This window comes from Polyodon spathula, chromosome 22, assembly GCF_017654505.1.
Source record: "Polyodon spathula isolate WHYD16114869_AA chromosome 22, ASM1765450v1, whole genome shotgun sequence".
Taxonomy (NCBI): Eukaryota; Metazoa; Chordata; class Actinopteri; order Acipenseriformes; family Polyodontidae; genus Polyodon; species Polyodon spathula.
In genome coordinates this window covers 14,557,178-14,583,988 of record NC_054555.1, presented here as the reverse complement: position 1 = coordinate 14,583,988, position 26,811 = coordinate 14,557,178, and the positions used below count along the sequence as shown (strand labels likewise).

General features: G+C 45.4%; 1 protein-coding gene across 4 annotated transcripts in view; it reads left to right on the top strand.

Annotated features, from left to right (window-relative positions):
• mapk9 (mitogen-activated protein kinase 9) overlaps positions 1–26,811 on the top strand; it is a 64,159-nt gene that overhangs the window by 3,134 nt on the left and 34,214 nt on the right. For all 4 annotated transcript variants that reach the window (XM_041222929.1, XM_041222927.1, XM_041222928.1 and 1 more), the window contains exon 2: positions 25,297–25,454. In XM_041222929.1, the coding sequence (XP_041078863.1) occupies positions 25,339–25,454 (116 nt within the window). In that variant the 5' untranslated portion in view covers positions 25,297–25,338. The remainder of the gene's footprint in view (positions 1–25,296; positions 25,455–26,811) is intronic.

The window sequence follows — 26,811 nt, the reverse complement described above, 5'->3', positions numbered from 1 at the left end:
GCTTACCTCCAATTTTGAACCAAGCTAAGTACAGCTGACTGTCAGAAGTTCATAGAGAACATTAAACTTTGCAACCAGCAAATGGGCCTCAAGGATGTGACATTAAAAATGATGAAGTTCACCAGCTTTGTGATTTATTTCGGCTAAATACTACCAAAGCTTGCAAAGGGATGAGGGAGTATATTGAAAATATACAACATACAGGCCATAGTGTATCTGGAATTCCAGACAAACTTTAGCCTCGCCTAAAAGCAGTAAAAGACATTTGTACTGTCAACAGCAGACGGTAAAAGAGGATTCAGTCAGATGAATATTATAGAAGTTGGGCATCTTTTTGTTCGTGTCTGTTAGTAACTGTCTGTGTTTGTAAACCACCAGACGGCTAGCACGTATCCGGAGCTGTTGGCTTGAGCCAGCACGAAAACCGGATCAACACTGCACCACAGTCACTATAAATAAATTGTTATCACCCACCACAAGCACTACTGCACGCACCCGGACTGGTGACCCTGGCAAGTATTACAGGTACTCTGCACCTGTTCATAATCAGCAGCCACTTTGCCACAGACTTTAATCTCTATAGCCCTGCAGCAGTCATTTAAAGCAGGGGTGCACAATCCTGGTCCTGGAGGGCTGGTGTCATCCTGGCTTATGTTCCAACTGTCCCCTAAATTACTTAATTGGATCAATCAAGCACTTCTTAGAAGCTTAATTGGTCCAATTAAGCAATTTAGTGTACAGTTGGAACAAAAACCAGGATGACACCGTGTGTAAGTTAGGGAATAAATAACAAGATGATTCAGAAGGACAAAGCATTTTTCTGCAGGCAAAGTGTAAACTAACAACATCTGGTCTCTGGTAAAGAGTGTACAGAAGGTCCAATTATGTAGCATGCAAACAGTCCAGGAGAGCACAGGGTCCTAATTGAGTTGTTTTATTACAGTTTTTGAGGCCAGAGAGTTGGACTGATTCAGACCCAGCGAGATGCAGTTGTCTATCCTGGTGCAAGCTTCTTTATTAAATCAATGGTTACCAGCAATTTAAGAAATACAGATTTGTCTTGATCGGTGGTTACAAAGCATTCTTTTCAAAATATAAAATCTAATTTAATTTTTTCTAAAACCACAAAGGTTAGGTCATCCATGGTGTGTCTGTTCCTTGTAAAGTAATTTTCTTTTCTATTTCTTATATTTGTTAAGAGGTTCTGTATTCTTTTATATAAGGGTGGATCTGTCTCTCATACATATTTTATTGTATTACATTTTATGCAAAATATACCATATACAAGGTTGCTATCCTTATATGACAGATTTTTAAAGATGATTTCACTCTTATCTTTACCAATATGTTTGCACACTGTACACATGCTTTTACAGATTGCAATGTCCCTTAATGTATCTAAGACCTCTTTATGTTTACCATGGACTAAAATGTCAGCTAAATTTGCATCCCTTCTAAAAGCTATAATCGGTAAAAATTGGAAAATTAAAAAAAAAAAAAATTCTGAATTGATGTATACATAAATGCTTCCAAACTATTTTTGAAATGTTGGGTGATTTTAAATATGTAATTATTACTGGTACTCTCTTACCCCTCTCTTATCTTTTATAATCAAGTAGATAATTCCTATATATTTTGTTTGTTGAAAATACTAACACAACAGTTGCTATCGGTCAAATTGTTAATGTTATGTCATTTTAACGACATTGTTGGCAACATACTGGCACCCCTCAGTAAATCAGCGTAAGTGTAAGATCTGCTTTATTGTGTGTGCCTTTTAGTATTTCTGCTGTGTGTCTTAAACTGAGTTTGCTTACTGTTTACAGTCTGCATTATGTGCAGTAACATAGGCTACCAGTGCTCGCCAACCATGTTTTTTTTTAGTTTTCAGGTTTAGAGTAGCTTTCTCTTTTAAATTCAAAAGGGGTTCAGTTCTAGTCGTTCAATATAGTACAGTAATTGGATATCGATGGGTAATAGCTAGGGATGGGAATTTTAAACGTTTAAACGTATAAACTCCAAGAAGTGGTTAGATGTTGAATAATTTGCAAGACGTATAACCGGTCACGTGACATACACATATTTTTTAACCCTTAGTGGTCCATTTATTCAGCACTTGTCAGGTGCGTCAGGTCCAGTTTATTTTCACATGCGCTGTTTATTTTACACGCGTTGTTTTAAAATAATTTTTTTCAGTAAAACAGGTTTAAAATGCACTGAATCGCAAAAGAACACTCAGTACTGCATCTCCAGCCAAGCCCCACTCCTTGTTCACTGTATTTTTCATATACTTCTTTATAGATGTGCATACTGGTAAATCCTCTCCTGGTCACTCGTTTTATCACCAAACTCCTCAATAATGCGATCTAAGTCATAATTTTATTGCTATAACATCTCAAAAAGCTCTGCAAATTTCAGCGAAATTGTTTGAGGGCTGGATGCGAAAGCAGCTATCTCCTTTGTTTGTCATGTCCACAGAGATAACATGTCCATGTTATCTCTGTGATAAATGACTAGAGACCTGTGCTTTAAGTCTTTTTGATGATGTCGGACAGGGTCCGACATCGGACTGGAAAGGGAAAGTTGTAATGTTGGACCTAGTTCGACATAGGACCGCAAAGGGTTAATGTATTCATTTTAGTCATTTATTATATAGTCAGTCCATCGCGTATCCGACTGCAGTGGAGCCTGAGAAAGGGTGGATATTGTACAAAGGAAGGGGTTTGGCAGTTGCCTCCAAGTAGCTTTTCTAACTAGTGTAACAGAAAGATTGATGTAAGTATATTGAGGAACCAGACAAATAAAACATGTGGTATGTAAATAATTATGCCAAACAAAAACACATTCAATGCGTCACCATTTGAAATGAAAACATTAAAAAATTACTGTGGATGGAGTTACTGATGGCAGTAACAAGTAAACATCCGTAATTAGCAGAACGCTCCAGATGAGGAAAGACATTTCAGTATTAATTAGTAGAAAAATCTAAATCTAAAACACAATAGCCAAAATGGTTTAATGGATCAATTAAAAAAAAAATATTCAACGAAAAAGGCATGTTACAGAGCACTTAAAAGGGACCAAAAACAAAGTACACAGAAAGAGTACACGGAACTGTAAACACAACTCAAAAGGAAGTTAAAGGCCAAGGGAGAGATAGAAATGAACGTGGCTAAGGGGGCTAAAACCAATTCCGAATTTTTTTTCAAATATTATAACAACAAGGGAACATTCAAAGAGGAAGTTAAATGTCTAAGAGATACAAATGGCAAAATCATAGATGAAGAGAAAAAAATAGCAAATATATTAAATGATTGCTTTTCACAAGTTTTTACAAAGGAGGATACAGACAACATGCCCCACGTCAACCTGTTCCTATCCTGTTGTAAGTAACTAGCATAACCGAGGCAGATGTGTTGAAGGGACCTCTTAAAATAAATAAATCTCCTTGGCTGGATAAGATCCTCCCAGTAGCACTCAAAGAAATTAAAGAAGTTATTCACAAACCGCTAACCAAGATCATGCAACAGTCTCTTGACATGGGTTGTACTGACAGACTGGAGAATTGCAAATGTAATACCGATTCACAAATAGGGAAACAAAACTGAACCAGGTAACTACAGAACAATAAGCCTGACTTCTATTATATGTAAACTTATGGAAAATATAATAAGATCCAAAGTGGAAAATTACCTATATGGTAACAGTATCCTGTGAGACAGTCAGCATGGTTTTAGGAAATTGAGATCGTGTCTAACCTGCTTGATTTTTTTTGAAGATGCAACATCGACTGTCGAGAATTGCAAAGCATATGACATGGTTTATTTAGATTTCCAGAAAGCTTTTGATAAAGTCCTGCATAAAAGATTACAGTACAGTAATTATCAAATTGAATGCAGTCGGGATTCAAGGAAATGCATGTACATGGGTTAGGGAGTGGTTAACATGTAGAAAACAGAAAGTACTGATTAGAGAAGAAACCTCAAAATGGAGTGAGGTAACCAGTGGAGTACCACATGGGTCAGTATAAGGTTCTCTGCTATTCCTAATCTACATGAATGACTTGGATTCTGGTTGTTCAGTTTGAAGATGACACCAAAATAGGAGTGGCAAACACTGATGCAACAGCAAAGGTCATTCAAAAGAATCTAGTCAAGATTCGGAACTGGGCAGACACATGGCAAAAGACATTTAATAGAGAAAGGTGTAAGGTACTGCACGCAGGCAATAAAAATGTGCATTATAAATATATGGGAGATACTGAAATTGAAGAAGCAATCTATGAAAAAGACCTAGGAGGTACTTTATCCGCCCCCCCCCCCCCCCCCCCCCCCAGGCAAAGTTCATTCATTACAGTGTAATTTAGCCCATCCCAGTTTGAGTCTGTAGGGTTATTACACATAAGAACTCCAAATCCCATCAGCCATCAGAAAAGTAGTGGGAAGCTCAGAGCTAAAGAAACAGAAGACACTGTAGCCTGCTGGCCGTCAAAAATGATAATATAACTCAAAATGTCCAAGAAAAGAAAGATCGATAAGGAAGGCAGATTGTTTCAGGAAAGGTGGGAGTTTGAATATGTAATTGTAGAGCAGCAAGAAAACCTAATTTGCTTGGTCTAAAAGGTATTGACAGTGTCGACCCAAGGGACTTTTTCAGCCTGAAAAAAAAAACAAGGACCAGGGGTCACAAATGGAGATTAGACAAAGGGGCATTCAGAACAGAAAATAGGAGGCACTTTTTTACACAGAGAATTGTGAGGGTCTGGAATCAACTCCCCAGTAATATTGTTGAAGCTGACACAAGAAATACAGTGGCTGAAAGATTGGAGGACCTGGCTACCCATCTTCAAGAGAGCGCACTGAAAAAGCAAGAGATTTCAAAGCTTTTTCTCTTGCTGTTGACTAGAGCACAAATATTACTGATACTGCTGCGTAATCTATTTTTATCCGGGGTGTTGATGCAGACTTCACTATTACCCAAGAGCTTTTGGATGTTGCAGCTGTATGACGATGTTAAGGCACTTCAGCTAAAGTTACATGTGTGGGAAAAACACAAGCAGGAAGGAAACCTTCCCTATTTCCTAACGTGCCAAGCTGTATGTGATTCTATGGCTTATTTTACTTTTCCTGGTAGTGCGTTTGCTGCAAACTAAAACGTGTTGCGTGTGGAATTTGAGCACCGTTTTTCGGATTTTCGCAAGTAGCAGTTCCAGTTCCAGCTTTTTTCAAACCCATTTGGCGTAGATTTGGAAACTGCACCAGAAGACATCCAGATGGAATTTATTGAATTGCAGCGCAATAGCACACTGAAGGCTAGGTTTGATTCTGTCTCAGCTCAGCAGTTTTACCCGTTCCTTCCAGCCACATTCCCACAGCTCTGCATTCAGGCTGCATGCTTCATGTTAATGTTTGGCAGTGCGTACTTCTGCATGCAGCTATTTTCACTGATAAAGATTAATAAATCCGCTCAAAGATCTCACCTGAATGATAAGCATCTACACTCCGTGTTAAAGATCGTTTCAGCACAGAACATGAATCCCGATATTGACAAGCTTGTCTCACAAAAAATGTGCCAGATTTCTTCAGTAAATGAGAACGCACAGGGCAGCTAGAAAAGATAGATAATGTGTTTTGAATTAATGTCTTATATATGTATATATATATATATGTATATGTATATATATATATATATATATATATATATATATATATATATATATATATATATATATATATATATATATATATATATATATATATATGTGTGTATGTATTAAAAACTGTGAATATAAACATGTGTTTTCTATATGACCTATTAAAATGCACGTGTATGTGTAAAAGGTGTGCATTTTGTGGTCCGCGAATCAAACGTTAAATTAAGATATGGCCCTTGGTAAAATTGAGTTTGACACCCCTGATCTAGACAATGTGGAGAAGCTATAAAAAAAATGCTAACAAGATGCTTGGATATATTGTGAAAAGGGTTGAATTTAAATCAAGGGAAGTAATGTTAAAACTGTACAATGCATTAGTAAGACCTCGTCTTGAGTATTGTGTTCAGTTCTGGTCACCTCGCCAAAAAAAGGATATTGCTGCTCTAGAAAGAGTCCAAAGAAGAGCGACCAGAATTATTCTGAGTTTAAAAGGCATGTCATATCAAAAGGGTAAAATAATTGAATCTATTCAAGCTTGAACAAAGAAGACTACGCGGCGACCTAATTCAAGCGTTCAAAATTCTAAAAGGTATTGACAATGTCGACCCAAGGGACTTTTTCGACCTGAAAAATGAAACAAGAACCAGGGGTCACAAATGGAGATTAGACAAAGGGGCATTCAGAACAGAAAATAGGAGGCACTTTTTTACACAGAGAATTGTGAGGGTCTGGAATCAACTCCCCAGTAATGTTGTTGAAGCTGACACCCTGGGATCCTTCAAGATGCTGTTTGATGAGATTCTGGGATCAACATTAACCATGGCGTGGCGGGCCGGGGCCGGTAGAGAGTGCAGTTTAGCCTTTAGTTATGAAGCACCATCCGCCGAAACGGGCCGGTAACATTTTTTAACTGTATAATGTGTATAGTGTTTAAATCAATAATGATAAAGAAACAAATTATGAAAAAAAGATGAAATTATAGAGTGGAGTGGAAGAAAGACTTAATCTGGCTTCATCTTGACAAACAAATGCCAGTTACCCAGACTTGCAGATAAAACAGCAGCTTTTTTGTTGGGAATTCAGCATTTAGTTGACCTCATATCCAGTCTCACAGTAATAGTTCGCAAGATAGCAGGTGTTTGTCTGCTGCTGTGGCTGCAGCAAAAAAAAAAAAAGCACGATGGATACCCAGGTACGCCACGTGGAAGATGGATAACGGGATCGAATTGTCAGTTTGATTTGGGATACAATGTGTTCAGGTCAGAAATTCCATTCAAAATCTTGATGGCTCGTTCATATCAGCAGTAAGGTTGGTACTGACTTGGGAGAGGCTAGGACAATGATCTGATGATTATTTGAACAGTGTTTACTGTTATAATTAGTATAAATCCGTTAACCGTTCAGCATTGCTAACAGCTCAGTTGCGAGTTTGCTTGTAAAAAAACTAGTATCATTTGTACACATACATTTTCAAATCTTTAATACAGTATTTTCATTTTCTGACAAGCATGCCAATATGTGCATGTTAAATGGCTGAAATAATTATATATTGAAAGGCTTCGTTTAGCCACTTGTTATTTGAGGCGTGGGCTGTCTCTGGTTACTGTACACATTAAACATACGGAAATTAAAAACCATCATGAAAGAATTTGCAGGTGAGCTAAAGTTTTTTTTTATTTTTTATATTTTTCCCTTTCAGATTTTTTATGTTTGTTCATATTGCAGTTTGCAAGTGCACTTGGCTTGTTTATATGGTGCATGAAATGTTATTACCATAACCCTGGTTGCTTGAAAAGAGAATGACAACCATTACCGAATGGGAAGAGCCTCTCTGACCATCAGTCTATGAGCAAATATACAAAAGCTGCCCTATCAGGGCCGTGCTGTGAGGGGGGAAGTCCCGCCCACCTCCTGTTGAAGAGGGATTGCCTGGCCCCTGGTAGAATGGGCCGTAATTTCCCCCGGTAATGGGGAGTCCGTCTGTTCATACGCCAAGCGTATCGCATATGTCACCCAGTGCGCTAGACATTGCTTCAGTAGGGCCTGACCTCTACAGCGGGACTCATAGCAGACAAACAACTGGTTGGACTGTCTCCAGGACAGCGTCCTATCCAAGTGCAGAGCCCGGACTGGGCATCTCGTGTGTTGTCTATGGTCCTCCTCTGACTCGTATGGGGGAGGTCTGAAAGTTTACAAAACCATTGATTGGTTAATATGGAATGAGGATACCACCTTTGGCAAAAAGGATAGATTTGTGGTTAATGTTACCCGCGAGTCATTCCCAGTGAAAGCCATACATGTGTCATCGATGGACAGCGCATGAAGTTCACTTACTTGTCTGGCAGATGTAATGGCTATTAAAAATGCCACTTTCAGTGAAACAGGGTGCAGTTTTGCTGATGTCAGTGGCTCAAATGGGGGACCCATAAGGGCCTGCTGTACCAGTTCTAGATCCCACTTGGGGACCATACTTTTCATGGGAGGACGAAGCCTCTGAGCCCCTTTAAGAAATTGAATTGCCAGGAAATGTGCCCCAGGGGACACTGAGTCAGTTTTGTCATGGCACATTGATATTGCTGTCAGGTGTACCTTCAAAGTGGATGCTGATTTTCCTGCGTCAAACAGGTGTTGTAAGAAGGTTAATATCATCTCAATAGGGCAAGTCACCGGATCGTGGCAAGGCACCAGTCTTGGAAAACATTACATTTATGTGAGACTGTAATGTTTCTACTACTGCATCTGGCAAACCTCATCTGAATAGATGGCTCCGTTCAAAGGCCAGACCCAGAGTTGGAGCTGGGCTGGGTTCGGGTGCCATAATACCCCCTCCACTTGGCTCAGGAGGTCCTTGCGCAGCGGGAGCTGCCACAGCTGATCCGACAACATGTCAGAGAAGAGAGCAAACCAGGGGCATCTTGGCCATCTGGGTACAACCAGCAGAACCTGTGCTCTCTCCACCCTGATCCTCTCTAGTGTCAGGGGTATTAATGGATACAATAGCCCCTGTGGCCAGGGGTGAGCTAGCACGTCTACTCCCAGGGGGCCCCCCATCTCTCTGCATGGAGAACCATAGGGGGCAATTAGTGGACTCAGCTGTGGCAAAGAGGTTGACTCATGCCGGTCGAAAACCTCTCCCAAATCTGTTTCACCACTTGGGGATGCAGCCTCCACACCGAGCTGTCTGGAGCTTCTCTGGACAGGAAGTCTGCTGCCTTGTTGTCCACACCGGGGAGTTGAACTGCCCTGATGGAACGCAAGTTTCTGTGCGTCCAGGACAGGAGTCTGTACGTTGCGTGGTGAAGGCCCGGTGAGTGCAGGCTGCCTTGGCGATTTATATAGGCTACCACTGTGGTGTTGTCCATCCGGACCAGCACATGTTTGTGCGCTAATTGCTGATGAAAATGTAATAACGCCAGGCTCACTGCTTGCAGCTCCTGCGCATTTCTGTGCGGTTCCTGCCAAAGCGCCTTCCACTGACCTCTTATTCCTCTCCCGTTCCAGACCGCTCCCCAGCCCAAAGTGGAGGCGTCTGTAGTGATCACTTCCCTTCTGTGAGAGGATCCGAGGGGAGATCTGAGGCGCAGAATGCCGGGATAGAGCTACCACTCCAGTGTCTTCTGGCATTGTCTGGACACTCGCACCAGCCGGTACCGATCTCGGACCAGGTGCACCTTGAGAGTATTCACCCAGTTTTGAAGCAGCCCTCACGCATTCTCAGCAGCCCCAGTGGAAGGATTCTCGAGGCTGCTGCCATCAGCCACAACAACCTTTAATATACCTTGACCTGTAGGAGAGTGTCCTCTTTGAATAGGGTGAGTGTGGTCTCCAACGACCGAATCCTGTCTTCCAACAGTGAGGCAGGCATGCTCACAGAGTTCAGTTTGATCCCCAGGAACACTGTGGACTGAGACTATACGAAGTTGCTCTTCTGTTGATGTATTGAGAGCCTTAACTTCGCCACATGATCTATGACCTGTTTTGTGTGCGCCTCTGCACATGCTTTTGACTGCGTGCAAACCAACCAGTCGTCCAGATAGTTTTGGATCTGAATACCCCGCAGCCTGAGTGGAGCCAGTGCTGCATCCATGCACTTTGAAAATGTGCGGGGCGCCAGCGAGAGGCCAGAAGGCAGCATGCAGAATTCAATCGCAGGTCAATCGATATGAACCATTCACCCGGTTGGATGGACTGGGGGATACACTGTGCTGTCAAACTTCCTCTGAGGAACAAGTTGAGGACCCTGAGGTCCATAATTGGTCTGAAACCGCCGTCCCTTTTGGGCATCAGGAAGTACCTGGAGTAAAAGCTACTGAGGGCATTGCTTGGATTTACCAAGCGTAAAGCTTTCTTCCTTTGAAGATTGGCGATCTCCTGTTTGGTGGCAGCCGGAGCCTCTCGGGTGGGCTCCCTGGGGCTTGGAAGGGTGCTGGTCTTTCTTAGGCCCCGGCCTCTGTCTCCAGCCGGAGAACCGGTTACCCCTAGCCTGCGGTGGTCCCCTGCCATTGGCCCTGCCTCTGCCTCTGCCTGTGGCTACTTGTCTACTCTGGGGTGGAGGGTGGTGTTCAAACGCTTTTACTCCAGCAGACTGTGCATGCCACCTTCGGCGCTGACTGTAAGCCGGAAGGTGCGAGAACTTTGAGGCTACCTCCGTGGCCTTGTGGGACATCTCAAGGCTCACATCAATGGTTGCCACTAAAGTCTTCCCTGCTGTAATGGGGGCATCCAGCAGCACCACTTTCTCGGTCTCTACGACTTTGGCTTGCGTCAGCCACAAATGTCGGCGACCTCCCCTATTAGGTCAGTCACGTGTGAGGCGAGAGTGTATTAAATGGAATGTCCAGACAGTAATTTATGTGTACAGAAATAAAATAATTTATTTTTATTTTCTATACACAACAAAAGGATTAAATAACAAACGAAAAACAAAATGGTGTGAGGGAAGGAGTGCAGGGGTGAAATCCAAAACAAACTGTGATGACTCGTCTTTAATTTGTCTTCGTGGTGACCATACATAAACAAAAAAAAGACAAAAGAAATGTTAGTGTTTCAAAAATTCCCGCTGCACAAAACCAGACTCTCCCTCCACCCGTTACTCCTCCTACTTTACTTTCGGACCAACCCCGAACACAGTAGTACGTTCCCTTTAGTATGTAATGTCCCGCCTCTGTAGTCAGTGGAACACCAATCCCCAACCGACACGTGTCCTTCTCCTTCACTTGACTCCAGTGGCTGGAAGTTACATACTCGTACTTCCGCCCCTCACCAAGGTGCCGCCCCTCAAAAAGATGACTTTTGCCATGGTCACGAGATCTTGGTAAGGGAAGTCCCGAGTTGGTTTGATGCCATCTACTGTCGGGAGGCTGAATCACAGACCGAAAACCCTTTGACTCATCACACCATCGCCTTAGCCACCACCTGGAGCTCCCCTGTGTCTGCCTCCGTAGATCTGTCCTGCAGCCTCTCTGCAAACTGGCTCTGGTAGAGTACCAGTATGGCCATGGCATTTGCTGCTCGCATGGACAGCGCTGCCAACACGTATGCCATCTTCAGCATCGTGGCCGTTGTTTTGCAAGACTTTGACGGGCAGGTTGGGTCCTTATCCCACTTATTGAAGGTGGAACCTTGATACTAGCACCATGACTGTGTCCCTGATCGTGGGGAATGCGCCTAGGCCCTCTTCTTGGGCTCCTGCAGTGTGCAGCAGAGACTCTGCTGTTCTGGAGGCTGAGGGTGCAGACGCTGGATTGCCCCAGTAGGAGCACACCAAATCCAGGAAGTTCTGGCATAAGGGGAGGGCGTGCTGTGGGTGCCCACTCTTTTGGAGGAAGCGGTTCCCCTTTCCCTCCTGTTCCGCCGGCCATGGGACGTCCATGGCTGGAGCTGCACGCTGCATTAGCGCCCGGAACTCCTCCCTCTGGGACACATGTGGCAACGGCGGCAGCGTGCTCCCCACTCTGGCCTAACTGACGGAGGTGGCTGCACCGGTCCATGTCACAGAGACGGCCGAAGTGGGCGGCGTCAGAACCAGGAAAGGTAATGCAATACACAAAACACAGGACGGATGAAATGAAGTGATGAAGACGCCTGTTGGCGCCGGTTTAATACAAAATAAAAGGTTTAACGAACACGAAAAACACAGGACACGGCACTCTACGCCAAAATAAATAGACAAACAAAAACAGACTAAACTTAACAAAACGGTGCACGGACAGACACTGACAAACACGGTGAGCAGATACTTTGTTATTATTATTACTTTACTTATTTCCTCCGTCTCCAATCCTGTTCTCCGCTCACCGAACACCCAACCGCCAGTATGTGACAACGTGCATCTATATATACTGTTGTGCTGGGATTCAATTACCAATTAATTATTCACTTGAATCCCAGCACGTGAATTAATAAAGTGCAATTCCCCGTGCTCACATATTACTACTTTTTACTTGCACGTGAAGTGCTGTGCAATCCTCGTGCCTAAATACAAATATACATTTTAAACACTCGTGTTACACAGACCCATTTATATCCCGTGTACCAATGTCTATACACCAACATTTAAACACACCACACGCAACACATAACAGATAATATACACAGGGGCGGGCACTTTGTCACATATACCCCCCCCTTGTGCAAAGCACACATGGCCTCAATGGCCACCTCCCCCCTTAAAAGCCCAAAAGTCCCGCCCAAAGTCCTTGGCCAGGACCAGAGGCTTCCAGGGGCCCACAGGTCGTAATGCTGTCAGCAGGGTAGCATTCTCCTGCCAGGGTAGTCCTAGCAGCGGAAAGGCTGCTTGGGGTGTGGTCTCCTGACCTTCCCCCTCCTTCGGCGCCGGCAGCTCCCCTTGGTGGGGCTTCAACCACCGTTCTTCCTGCAGGGAAGAAACTGCAGAGGGAGCAGGTCTCCGGACCTCCCCCACGATCTCCGGCGGAGAAACTGCTGCTGGGGTTGGCGGTCTCCAGACCTCCTCCCCCTCCTCCGGCAGCGAAACTGCTGCTGGGGTTGGTGGTCTCCAGACCTCCTCCCCCTTCTTCGTGGCCGGCAGCTCCCCTTCGTGGGGTTCCGGCCACAGTACTTCCGGCTGTGATGCGGAGCGGCGGGCAACCCCAGGCGATGCAGAGCGGCGGGCAACCCCAGGCGATGCAGAGCGGCGGGCAACCCCAGGCGATGCAGAGCGGCGGGCAACCCCAGGCGATGCAGAGCGGCGGGCAACCCCAGGCGATGCAGAGCGGCGGGCAACCCCAGGCGATGCAGAGGCATCCTTGGGCGAAGCGAGGCTGGCATCCTTGGGCGAAGCGAGGCTGGCATCCTTGGGCGAAGCGAGGCTGGCATCCTTGGGCGAAGCGAGGCTGGCATCCTTGGGCGAAGCGAGGCTGGGAGTCAGGACAAGCTGGGGTGCGGGTGTTGGCCCTCTTTTCGGCCACTGCAGCCGGGAGGTTCTTCCCCGTGCTTCCCTCAGCAGCCTATGCAAGGGCTGCTGAGGACCGCCAGCATCTAGTCCTGGCCCTTGTGGTGCAGGGAGAGGCAGCTCCTGCTCCTCTCCCCCTGATGGAGGTGGAGGCAGAGGCAGCTCCAGCTCCTCTCCTCGTGATGGTGGGGGAAGTGATACCAGCAGGCATTCACCCTCTGCTGGTGGGGGAAGTGATACCAGCAGGCATTCACCCTCTGCTGGTGGGGGAAGTGATACCAGCAGGCATTCACCCTCTGCTGGTGGACAGGGACCCAGCAGGCATTCACCCTCTGCTGGTGGACAGGGACCCAGCAGGCATTCACCCTCTGCTGGTGGGGGAAGTGATACCAGCAGGCATTCACCCTCTGCTGGTGGGGGAAGTGATACCAGCAGGCATTCACCCTCTGCTGGTGGACAGGGAACCCAGCAGGCATTCACCCTCTGCTGGTGGGGGAAGTGATACCAGCAGGCATTCACCCTCTGCTGGTGGGGGAAGTGATACCAGCAGGCATTCACCCTCTGCTGGTGGGGGAAGTGATACCAGCAGGCATTCACCCTCTGCTGGTGGACAGGGACCCAGCAGGCATTCACCCTCTGCTGGTGGACAGGGACCCAGCAGGCATTCACCCTCTGCTGGTGGAGGAGGCAGAGGCAGCTCCTGCTGCTCTCCCCCTGCCGGTGGAGGTGGCGGAGGCAGAGGCAGCTCCTGCTGCTCTCCCCCTGCCGGTGGAGGTGGCGGAGGCAGAGGCAGCTCCTGCTGCTCTCCCCCTGCCGGTGGAGGTGGCGGAGGCAGAGGCAGCTCCTGCTGCTCTGCGCCTGCCGGTGGAGGTGGCGGAGGCAGAGGCAGCTCCTGCTGCTCTCCCCCTGCCGGTGGAGGTGGCGGAGGCAGAGGCAGCTCCTGCTGCTCTGCCCCTGCCGGTGGAGGTGGCGGAGGCAGAGGCAGCTCCTGCTGCTCTGCTCCTGCCCATGGAGGTGGGAGCGGCGTGTAGTCTCCTGGTGGTGGAGGTGGGAGCGGTGTGTAGTCTCCCCTTGATACAGGGGACTGGTGCGGCTCTCCCTCACTTGCAGGGGACTGGTGCGGCTCTTCCTCCCTTGCAGGGGACTGGTGCGGCTGTGGAGACAGCGGTGGGACCTCTGCCTTCCTCTTCCCCTTTCCCCTTCTCTGCCACCTCCTCACCTTCCTCTCCTGCGGCAGTTCCTCCTCTCCCTCCTGGTAGGGGCAGCGGAAGGGACAATTGGCAAAGAGATGGTCCTGGTTGCAGAGGAGGCACCCCGGCAAGGACTGGTTACATCGCCGGGGATGTCTGGCCCTTAGGCGGCACTCCTCCTCCCTGTCCCTCACCTCTTTATCGTCTTTCCTGCTTCTCCCCATTTCTTTTTCCTTTTTTTTTTTTTTTTTGTAATCCAAAGACGCCCCCTTTTTTTTTTTTTTTTTTTTTTTTCTCCCACACAAAAAAAAACCTCTCCTGGTCTGACGCTTGGAGGCGCTGTTAAATCCCACGCAGGACACCACGTGTCACAGAGACGGCCGAAGTGGGCGGCGTCAGAACCAGGAAAGGTAAGGCAATACACAAAACACAGGACGGATGAAATGAAGTGATGAAGACGCCTGTTGGCGCCGGTTTAATACAAAATAAAAAGTTTACACAAACACGAAAAACACAGGACACGGCACTCTACGCCAAAATAAATAGACAAACGAAAACAGACTAAACTTAACAAAACGGTGCACGGACAGACACTGACAAACACGGTGAGCGGATACTTTGTTATTATTATTACTATTACTTATTTCCTCCGTCTCCAATCCCGTTCTCCGCTCACCGAACACCCAACCGCCAGTATGTGACAACGTGCATCTATATATACTATTGTGCTGGGATTCAATTACCAATTAATTATTCACTTGAATCCCAGCACGTGAATTAATAAAGTGCAATTCCCCGTGCTCACATATTACTACATTTTACTTGCACGTGAAGTGCTGTGCAATCCTCGTGCCTAAATACACATATACATTTTTAAAACACTCGTGTTACACAGACCCGTTTATATCCCGTGTACCAATGTCTATACACCAACATTTAAACACACCACACGCAACACATAACAGATAATATACACAGGGGCGGGCACTTTGTTACAGTCCCAACACATCCAACCTGGACACTGACTATCTCGCCTCCCCTGAGAGGTGTCTGTACCTCTGTACCGGTGGTGGGGAAGGGGAGGGTTATGTATTTGCGTGGGAGAGTTCCCTGGTTACTGTAGCAGGGGGGTCCTGGACGACCTCTGCGGAGGCTGTTGGACCACCGATCTCATTCTCTCATGGCTTGAGGAGAGAGACTCTGCTGGGGATAGGGCTGCTCTCCGTCGCTTTGTTCTCCTCGAGAACTTCCGACAGGGAGAGCAGACCAGCTCGCCTGCCAGTGCCTTGGCCGCGTGTTCTGGCCCTAGGCATCTGGCGCAGGATCGATGTTCATCCTGTCTGGGCAGCTTAGCTGAGCACCAGTCACACTGGTGGAAGCCAGCCGAAGACCTAGTCGACTGCACCGACATGTTTTCAGTTGTTGTTGTGTGGTTTTTTTTTTTTTTATAAACTGCTGCGCTCAATGAGCAGCCTGCAGATGCGTTTTTAAAATGATTCACCATGCCGAATCACTCGGTGCCGGGATCGGCGTCGAGGTGAGCGCTGTCGGTGCCGAGGTTGGCGTCAAGATGTGCGCGGTCGGTGCCGACGTGTAGCATGGTGTCAGAACTGGGACAACAGCGCCTCCAAGCGTCAGACCAGGGATACTGCGGGTGGAAAATTCATTAAAAAAAAAAAAAAAATGGGGATAGGAGGGAAAAGAAAGCGCAGCCATGGCGCTAGAGGCTCTATTCGAAGGATGGCGTTCCTAGATGTGCTCCATGTGTGCCTCCGTGCATGGAGTATGGGGATAACTCTGGGAAGTTTACCCTATGGAAGACCCCCTCCTTTTGAAGGCCCATCGATCAGGGAACGGTGGAGGATGCGGAGGAGGAGTGGCTTCGTGAAGGCAGAGACGACCAGTCCCCCGCCAGGTGTGCTGCTGCCTCCTCCGACAGCAGTCAGAGTTTCAAAACAAAAAAAAAAAAAACAAAAACAGCAACAAAAAAAAAAAAAAAAAAATGGAAGACTGGAAGACTGGAGAGATGGCTGCCAGGATCTGGAGGACCTCCTCGGTGGTCTAGAGGACCAAGGCTGGTGCCTTGCCTGTGGGGAGTTCGGGCACCCGGTGGTGCGCTGCCCCTACCAAGAGGGAGAGGAGGAACTGGCCCAGGAGAGGAAGGTGAGGAGGAGGCAGAGAAGGGGAAAGGGGAAGAGGAAGGCAGAGCTCCGTCCACAGCCCAAGTCTCCACCAGCAGAGGAAGAATGCCTGCTGGTTTTGCCTCCCAGAGCCAGAGGGAGAGGAGCTGTTGCCGCCGTTTCCAGCACCAGAGGGAGAGTTCCCACCACTGTCTCCAGAGCAGGAGGGAGAGCTGCACCAGTCCCCTGCAAGTGAGGGAGAGCCGCACCAGTCCCCTGTAACAAGGGTAGACTACACGCTGCTCCCACCTCCGCTGCCAGGAGACTACACGCCTCCGCCACCTCCATCAGCAGGAGCAGGGCAGCAGGAGCTGCCTTGGACTCTGCCACCTTCACCGGTAGGAGACTACACACCTCTGCCACCTCCACAGACAGGAGCAGAGCAGCAGGAGCTGCCACTGCCTCCACCACGTCCACCAGCAGAGGGTGAATGCCTGCTGGGTCCCTTTCCACCAGCAGAGCATTATCACTTCCCCCACCAGCAGAGGATGAATGCCTGCTGGTATCACTTCCCCCACTATCACGAGGAGAGGAGCTGGAGCTGCCTCTGCCTCCATCACCATCAGGGGGAGAGGAGCAGGAGCTGCCTCTCCCTTCACCAGAAGGACCAGGAATAGATGCTGGCATTCCTCAGCAGCCCTTGCATAGGCTGCAGAGGGAAGCACAGGGAAGAAATGTCCGGCCGCAGTGGCCGAGAAGGGGGCCAACACCCGCACCCCAGTTTGTCCTGACTCCCTTTCTCGCTTCGCCCAAGGATGCCTGTCTCGGTTCGCCCAAGGATGCCTGTCTCGCTTCGCCCAATGATGCCTGTCTCGCTTCACCTAGGGTTGCCTGTTGCTCCGCATCGCCTGGGGTTGCCTTTTTGACCACATCTCCTGGGGTTGCCAGCCGCTCCGCATCGCCTGGGGTCGCTGGAACTGCTTCGCCAGGGGTTACAGTTAGCTCTGCTTGGCCGCAGGGGTCTGGTGGAGCCCCACCAGAGGGAGCTGCCGGCTATGAAAAAGGGGGGAAAGATCAGGAGACCACCCTTCCCCGCAGCAATTTCGCTGCAGGAGTTCTGGGGGCTGGAGTCCCCCCAGAGGGTGCTGCCGGCTATAGAGGGGGGAGAGGTCAGGAGACCACCAGTCTGGGAGCTGTCAGCACTTCTGCTGTGGCAAAATGCCCACCCCTGTGTGTATTTTATGTTCTGTGTTAATGTTGGTGTATAGTCATTGGTACAGGGGATATAAATGGGTCTGTGTAACATGAGTGTTTAAAATGTATATTTATTTAGGCACGAGGATTGCACAGCACTTCACGTGCAAGTAAAAAGTTATATGTGAGCACGGGGAATTGCACTTTATTAATTCACATGCAGTTGTACCATGACTCCAATTGAATGATTGATTAGCAATGGAGTCTCGGTACAGCTGCATAAAAGCAGTATGTTTTCACCTACTCGGGGTTGTGTGTTTTTGAGTGGAGAAGGGATTGGAGACAGGTAATAATAAGAATAATAAGAAGAAGAATATTTGTAAATCAGCTCACCGTGTTTGTCTGTGTAGTCAGTTTAGTTTGTCTCTTTTGTTTTGACAAATGTGCCGTGTCCTGTATTTTTGTTTGTTACAACCTTTTTATTTTCTGTTCTGTTTATTAAATGCTGAGCGAAAGCATTCGCTCAGCTCCACCAAACTCCACCTCTCTCGTTGTTTATTTCCTGGCTCTGGTGTGACGCCACCCACTCATGCCTTCTTTATGACACCACCTTTAGGGCTACTCATTGTTCCATTGTTGGGAATACCAAATTCCATTTTTCAAAAATGGCCAATTCCATTTTTTTTAATCAACATATTAATAATGAAATATGGTATTTGAACATAAATATAAAGTTGGTAGTTAAAATAAGTAAACTTAATAAATATTACCACAATTCTTTTTCTTTTCAATCAGACTCTTGTTGCTGTAATAGTAAGTTAAGCACCTGAAGTCACTTCAAACCTGTCATAATGTTTCATCACTTGGCTCATTGCTGGCATTAAAATAAGCAGGAAAACCTAAGAAATATAATACAACAGTTCAGAAAACTTAATGTCCAGCACAGTTATGAGAATCATATTTACAGTCTTCCACTAACACAGTAGTTCAGTCTACAAAGTGAAGTGTCGCCCCAGGAGGTAGTACCGGAGTGTCTCCACTGCCCATTTTACTGCAAGACACTCCTTGATGGTACTATAGTTTTGCACACGGGGAAGGAGTTTCCTGTTGATATACAGGATCGGGTGCTCGCTTCCCCGCATAACTGGGACGCGTCCGTTTGTAGGGTGAATCTCGGGATGAACTTCCGATAATATCCCGCCAGTCCGAAGAAAGAACGCACCCGGGTTTTTGTGGTAGGAGTCGGCCAGTTAGCCAAGGCTTTCACCTTTTCAACAAGCGGTCTGATCTGGCCCACTTGCACACTTTTTGGGGTTAGCAGGGAGTCCTGCCTCCCGCAAGGATTGCAGCACTGCCGCTACCTTACACAGATGACTCGGCCAATCCTCACTGTGAATAACCATGTCATCTATGTAAGCCGTGGCGTACTGCTGATGAGTCAGCAAAATGCGATCCATCATCCTCTGGAAAGTGAACGGCGCTCCATGCAACCCAAAGGGCATGGTAGTAAACTGGTGTAACCCGAAGGGAGTTGAAAATGCTGTTCTCTCCCGTGATTCTGGGTTTAGGGGTATCTGCCAGTACCACTTTGTTAAATCCATTGTCATCATAAAATGAGCCGTGCCTAGACACTCCAGCAATTCGTCTACCTGGGGCATGGGATAAGCATTAAACTTTGATTTCTCATTGACTCTTCTAAAATCAATGCAAAATCATATCGACCCATCTGGCTTATGCACTAAAACAACTGGACTATTCCAAACACTCTGGGACTCTTCTATTACCCCCAACTTGAACATTTTCTCAATTTCGGCTTTCACTACCTGCCTTTTACGTTCAGGTATGCAGTATGGCCTCTGACAAACTTGCGTCCCTGGCTCAATTTCAATATGATGATGGGCTACTCGAGTCTGCCCCAGGACTGGAGAGAACATGTCAGGAAAAGCTGCCACCAGATTGTGAATCTCACGTTTCTGTCTTGGTGTCATGTTACTTCCAACCTGAACCGACCCCATCCTCACCAAAACAGAAAGATCAGGTCCCAAATCTGTGACCTCATATGTCAATGTTTCTAACAGCGTCTCCTGTTGTACCCAGGGCTTCAGGAGGTTCACGTGATAAATGTGTTTTTCTCTCCTTCATCTCGGCTGGCAGATCTCGTAATCCACATTCCCAACCCGGCGTGCAACCTCAAAGGGTCCTTGCTACTTTGCCAGGAGTTTAGACTGAGAGCTGGGTATTAATAGAAGCACTTTATCTCCCGGCTGAAATGTGCACGTTGTAATTTGTTTCCTATCTGTGTTCTGCTTGCTGCAGATTGTCACAAGCCCATTGACCTACAGACTCAAGGCGCCTGCGCAGCTGTAACACATACCGGACCATGTTAGTCGAATTATCCTGCTGTTCCTCGCACGTTTCGCTGATGAGATCGAGCACACCCCTGGGTCTCTGCCCCCTTACAGCAGCTCGAATGGGGAGAACTCCGTGGAAGCCTGCGGTACCTCCCTAATCACTAAGCGCAGGGGAGGAATCGACTTATCCCAGTTGTGCACATCACTGTAATTAAATCTAGACATCAGTTTTATTAAAGCGTTCCACCAAACCATCAGCTTGAGGTTAGTAAACCGATGTTCTGATAGTCTTAATCCCCAAAAGTTTGACTCCCGGACCAGCCGTAACATAAAATTGGTTCCTTGGTCGGTCAGCATTACTCGGGGGAATCCCCACCCGGTAGAAAACTTTAACAAGCTCGTCGGCGACAGATTTAGTCGAAGCAGAGCGAAGTGATATGACCTCTTGTGGCAAAGCGTTGGGCCCTGCACATGGGGAAATTGTATGTTTTTGTGTTAATTGTTAACATGATGATTTGATTAATTGTTTAGCTGCTGTGGCGCTCCGCTGGGGACGACTACCCGTCTGCGTGGAGCAGCAGCTGAAAGCAATCAGCTGTTCCAGCAGGCGGGTGGGCGTGTCTCAGCGGAGCATCAGTATAAAATCATGGCGATCGCTGTGATCGGGGCTGCTGCAAGGCCTGCCGTTTTCACGGCACCTTTTGATTTATAGTTTGTTGTGCTGTGTTTTATTTTGCACTCTCTTTTTGTACAGCTTGATGTACTTGTCATCTGTGTGTTACCATTGTTGGTAACGTCACATGACCACCTTTATTTTACTTTCGTTTTCTGTTTTTGTTAATAAAACCTGCGCACCTGTGCCGGCGTTTTCAACATCATCACCACCTGTATGCTTGAACAGTGGCTACCCACACACATGGCCCGAATAAGACCCTGTCACACCTCTGGCTAACACGTAGCATAATCCAAAATAACCAACAGATGCGTGTATCCCAATGCAATTTGCTCCAACGGCCCGACTATATCCACCCCAATACGCTCGAACAGAGCTTCCACAAGTGGCAATGGCGTAAAGGGGCTTGTGGCACAGCTCTGGGACTGGCACGTTGACATTCTGGGCACTGCTCACAAAACTGCCTCACATCACCATCCAGCCCCAGCCAATTGACCTCGCTTAAGTTTTGTCCCTACCCAAATGACCAGATGGGAACAGCGTGAGCCAGATGTAGTAAATCCTCCCTGAAGGGTTTAGGGACAAGCAACTGGTGACGCACCTCCCTGATCTGGTGCAATTTATCAACCCGGTAGAGTAAATCATGGTCAATTTAAAGGTTGCCGCGGTGGCCACCCGAGATCCTGGCCCGACACTGCGATTGGGCATGGGGCAGCTCAACCTGTCACAGTTCCCAGACCGGGAGCTCCAGTAAATGACTGTCGTAGACCCTCCTCTACTTCTTGGACAGGGTTTGGGTGGCAGCTTGCGCCTCCCTGGTCCCTGCAGCAGTAGGTAGCGCGCCCATCGATCCAGGGGCAACTGATTGTCCTCTGCCAAAGCCTCAAATAGTTGGAGGTATGCCTCCAGGCGATCATCAGCCGTCATTTTAGTAGGCTGCTGCCATCTGGAAGCAGCCCCAGTCCCTCCCTGCACCGCCGCTGTCAGTGTCTTCGGTGCATTGTTTGCTTGCACCACCGGGTCTGTGGGTCTCACACTGGAGCTGCCGCACTCCTCTCTCCTCTCCTTGCTGCTCCAGAGTTTCCAGTTTCACTTTAGTGTCAGGATTTTGCCGTGAAGTCACTCTCCACCATATTTCCTGCATGAGCCAGAGAGGTTACAAAACAGTGCCCTTTTATTTAGTCATTCATCCCGTATAGTCCTACCCCCCAGTCAATGACAGAGAAGCAGCCGATTTCTTTCCAGCTGATTCCTGTCAACAAGACATTGCCTGACAGCGTGGGAATACACAGTGTGTCCGAACCCCCTACAAACTCAGGCGTGCGCCCAATGGCCAGTCCAGATCCCTACTGTCCACCATATTCGTTTTTTGTTTGTATGCTGTACAAGAGTAAAATAAGCAGACGTGTTTATTATTTTTTGACAATTTATTTGTGTTTTTCTTGGATGTGTATGCTTCATTTGCAATTCCACTGCTCCCATCTTCTCAAGGGGCTTTATTTATTTTAGGGATGTCAGTAGATTAGATTGTAAATGTTTTCCAAGGCAATTTTTCTTAAACGTATTGTTAGATATGCATATAAAACCGAGGTCAGCAGCAGTGTTTGAGGATGTGCAAACCAAGGTCAGCTGCAGTTTAAGAGCTATCGCACATGTTTATTCACTAATACAGTAAACACTAAACAAAACACATTTACAAAATAAACAGGCACAAGGGCCGAAACAAAAGGGCTACACAAAAACTCATGGACCGCACACAGCAACACACCCCTTCACCAACACTGTCATTAACCTTTCTAACACCTGTGATTCCCCTTCTTATACACCTGTGGCTGGAGCTTCACTACCCATTAATCATTCAGTTATGGCCCCAGCCACATTCTCCCCCCCCCCCCACACACACACAATTTTATATCAACAGGGTTTCCGTCCTGCCGAAGTAATGCTGTACACAAGTAGTCTCATCCACATTGATATCAAAAAGTAACAGTACTCTAATGGAGGGCTTCTCTTGATTACAGAAAATTCCAATATGTTCAAAGTTTAAACATTCAGTATATTAAGCAGTAACTAACATCCGTAATTTATTTCACAAACTTTAAACAATGCAGGTACAGTATAATAATATCTCCTGATGCTTGTATTGAAATGAATGGCTGTGGTGGGACTCTGGTAGCTCAGGGGCGCAAGCTAATTACAAGATGTATCCTCTTTATTTTGTTGGATGCTGTTTTCAGTTTTATTCCCAAGCTGATTCACGACCTATGATGTGCGAATTGAAGTACTAGAAGAAAGAGAGACATTTCAACTAGAAGTCTTTCCAGTGTCTTCAAATGAAAAAGACTTCGTCAAAACATTTGTCATAGAATTTAAGTTTATTTTAGTATTTTCTAAATTTAGCACTATTCAATGTTTAATAGTGATGAATGAGTAGAAATATTAAAACATTAAGTTGAATGATATATCACTTACAGTACAGGATACAGCAAAGATAAAGTATGTGATAAAGGGTGTCCTGTAACCCTAGCAACAGCATTATCTTTACATTTTAGTGTGGCTTTAAATGTTTGCAGCAGTGTTCTAGTTCGCCATTATGGGACAAGATGTTGCATAAGGAAAAATAGCAGTAAAATGTTGTACACTGTTTAAAAAAAAAAAAAAAAAAAAAAAAAAGTAGTATATAATAGAAATGAACAAAAGAAAAAAACATATTTTGGTCTTTGCAGAATTTGATGGAGCCTACTGTAAATATTCTGCGCATTTTGGTAGAAAAACAGTACAAAATGCAGAGAAACTTGAAAAAATCCTTTAAAAATCTGGGGTTCAGCAGAAACAAAACTGAAAAAACGCCAAGAAAAATCAGAGTTCCACAAAGCAGCAGTAATATTTGACAATGATTTTGTTTCTGTGATGCAACAAACTAAAACGCCTAATGTCATAAGCTGGATTCATCTTATAGAAAAAGAGTGGGTTAAAAAAACATTTTTATGTTTGAATAACTCCATTGCTTTTTATAGTTGTACTATTAGTATATTACTTAAATTTACGAACACATGTATTCCAAACTGCACTGAAAGGAAAATTTCCTTAAAGCTTGTTATACATTTATTGAGGTGAGGTGAGGTGGGGTCACAGGGAAGCTTTTGTATATCTTGAAGAATGTAATGAACCTGTCAAGCTACAAAACTAGATCTGCCCCTGTTAATCACTAATTGATTGACTGAGTTCACTGTTAAATAAAACCAAAATCTTACACGTTATATTCTACTTTTTTGTGTGTATTTTGTGCGATGGGGAGGGGGCAAGTAAATTAAGGACAAGTAGATTTTTCTAGCATTTTTCCCTTTTTCAAAGATTGCACACCCCTGTAAGTGAAGAAATCTCATGTGTAATAATCATCAGTAACTACATTGGAAGCCTACTAGTGCAGTGTCACATGAACTGTAGATATAAATCCAATAACTTGCGTGAACTTTTTTTTTTGAAGTTTTGCTTGATTTATTTGGGCCTCATGCCTAAAACAACAAATTCTTCTCTGCTCTTATGACTGATCATTACTTAATTCTGTTTACCATCAACTAAATAATGCACTTTTATAAGTTTATTTTTGTGTTCAGTATGTTAGAATTTTTACTAAAATTAATATGACAACTGTTTAAAAAAAACTAAAAACCATTCGGATGAAAGGAAAGGCTTGCATCAAATATATTTCTGATAAAATTGTGATTGTCTTAAAAAAAATAAATTACAATTGCTGTGCCTTATTTTGGTTTTCAGGTTTAAAGCATTCTCTGAAAGGAAGTGTGATTTCAAAAATTAAGTTTTTGTGTTATGTTTGGTGTAGCAGGGCGGTAGAAAGTCCTGCACATGAAAAGTGGGCAGGGTAAATCCCTGCTGATTAAATGTATTGCTTGTTTATTTTAGAACGGGGTCTCCCCCTCCGCCCCTGAGTTATTTTACATTTGTGTATTATGATTTATTTATTGTATATATGATGGCATAGCGCTGTATGTTATTGTCTTGTTTATTTAGATGGGTTCTGGCAGAGGCAAGGTTAGCAACTCGTCCTCTGCCAGTAATTAATAAACCTGTGCAGATTGTGGCCACTGTATACAAACTCTGCACTCCGGGTGGGTCTTCTGAGGAAGAACGGGAGGAGCATATAGGAACAGTGAAGGCGATTGCCCAGCCTGACCTGTTCGGTTTTGTGTTTAGTGTTTGTGATTTGTTTTATTTACACCTTTTCATTTGTGCTGTGTGAGCAAGTTTTTTGGTTTAAATATTTAATTTAATTTTTGTATTTAATTAAAACGGCGCAAGCTGCGTCTTTTTGCCTTGCAGTTACCTGTGTGTTTTGCTTCCTGCTTCTGGCCTGACGTCACCACTTAGCAATCCTGTCCCATTTGGGAATTACAACAGTAATTAACAGTATTTCTCCATTTTTAGTAAGACTTCATTTTATAACTTCATTTATACAGAACTATTAGTTTCTGATGGTATCGTACTGTGGAAATGTTGTACTGGCCCACCCCTAGTGAATACTGCTGATAATTTGTCTTTACAGCTGTGTTTGGTTGAGTTTTTTAAACAGCAGTATATTGAAAAGAACCAAACTTTACTCGACTGGTGTTTTTCTCATTATCGGAATCATTGCTATAATATGTGGGAGTCTTTTCAGCATGCTTTTTCTGTTTTCTTTAATAGATAACTTTTTAAACTGAGGTCTTCAGCATCCGACAGTACACGATGAGTGACAGCGACAGTCAGTTTCACAGCGTGCAGGTGGGAGATTCAACATTCACTGTGCTGAAACGCTACCAACAGCTGCGGGCAATAGGGTCTGGAGCTCAGGGGATAGTCTGGTAAGTACCTGATATAGACCATGCCTAATGCTTTAATGATCTGCCACCAGAATGGGTTTCTGTAGCAAATATACCGTATTACTTAGAATTAGCTCTGCAGCGTTTATTTAAAATTGTTAAAAACGGCTGCGGCACTTAATTGAGGGCAGCTTTTATTCAAGGGCGGTGTTTATCCGAAATTTTATGGTTTTTGAACGGTGCAGTATTTTATTACATGATTTAATACATTTTAGAAGCGGCGATGTGAGATCCTCCGATCTGCAGCAGTATACTCTTGTGTGTTTTGAGGGCTTGAATACAATACATTTACTGACAGTTAACAAGAGCCTATTAGGTGGGAGTTGGGAGGTTAATGTACCAGCAAATCAGGAGTGTGTATTGGTTGCTATGGGGCGGGACATGAAGAGGAGAGAGAGAATGGTAGTTGAGTGTGATGCAGTTGTTTTTTTAACGAAAAATATTACCTCTGAATATCAGTTTGATTTCTGTTAAAACTAAGATATATACTACTTGGTTATTATTTTTTTTTCTCCCTGTAATTTAGCTGCTTGTTTGTAATTTCTCTCTAAGAGAAACCAAAACTAAATCTTCTCTTAGAAAGTAAGCAAGTTTTTTCTATATATTTGTACAGGACAAATTCTAATTGTTAAAAAACGAAAAACTAAACCCCCTTGTGAGATAGCAGGGAGGGGGTTAAAATCCTCCCTGCTTTAAAAACCATGTGAAAATGCACACTTGGGTGAATGGGCTAAGGGTTTTTATTGTTTAATTGGTTAATTATGTAATTGTTTAATTGTCTTATTGTTTAATTGTCCCCTGCACCTGATGGTAATTGTAAATTAGTGCCAGGTGCAGGGTATTTAAGAGAGGCAGCCAGTCTGCTCAAGGCTGCTGAGTAAGGAGCCTGACTGTGTGTGTGAGCAGTTGTATTGAAGAAAGGTATCGTGTGGAACTTGTTTGTATTTTGTGTGTATTTGTGGCAGGTAAACGGCGTATCCGTCCTGCGAACTAGTTAGGACCTTGCAACAAGTGTTTAGTTAGTGCTCCGAAGGAGCTAGGTGTTTATTTTGTCTTTTTGGCTTTGTTTTTGCTTATTTTTCTTATTAAAGTTGCACATCCGCGCTATTTTTCTTTCAAACCTGTGTGTGTAACGTGATTTTTTAGAAGGGAAAAGAACCCAAGTGGGTTTGTTTGGAGAGCCGGCCGTCACACCCCTACAAGAAGATATCTTCAGCCAGCTTTCGGATAGCAGTTAGAGTGACCGGCAAAGCTCTAAGTTCCTCTGAGTTTAAGTTTTCTATCCAAGCTGAGGACGAGGGAAACAGATTTAAACACTGAAACTCAAAATCAATTACTT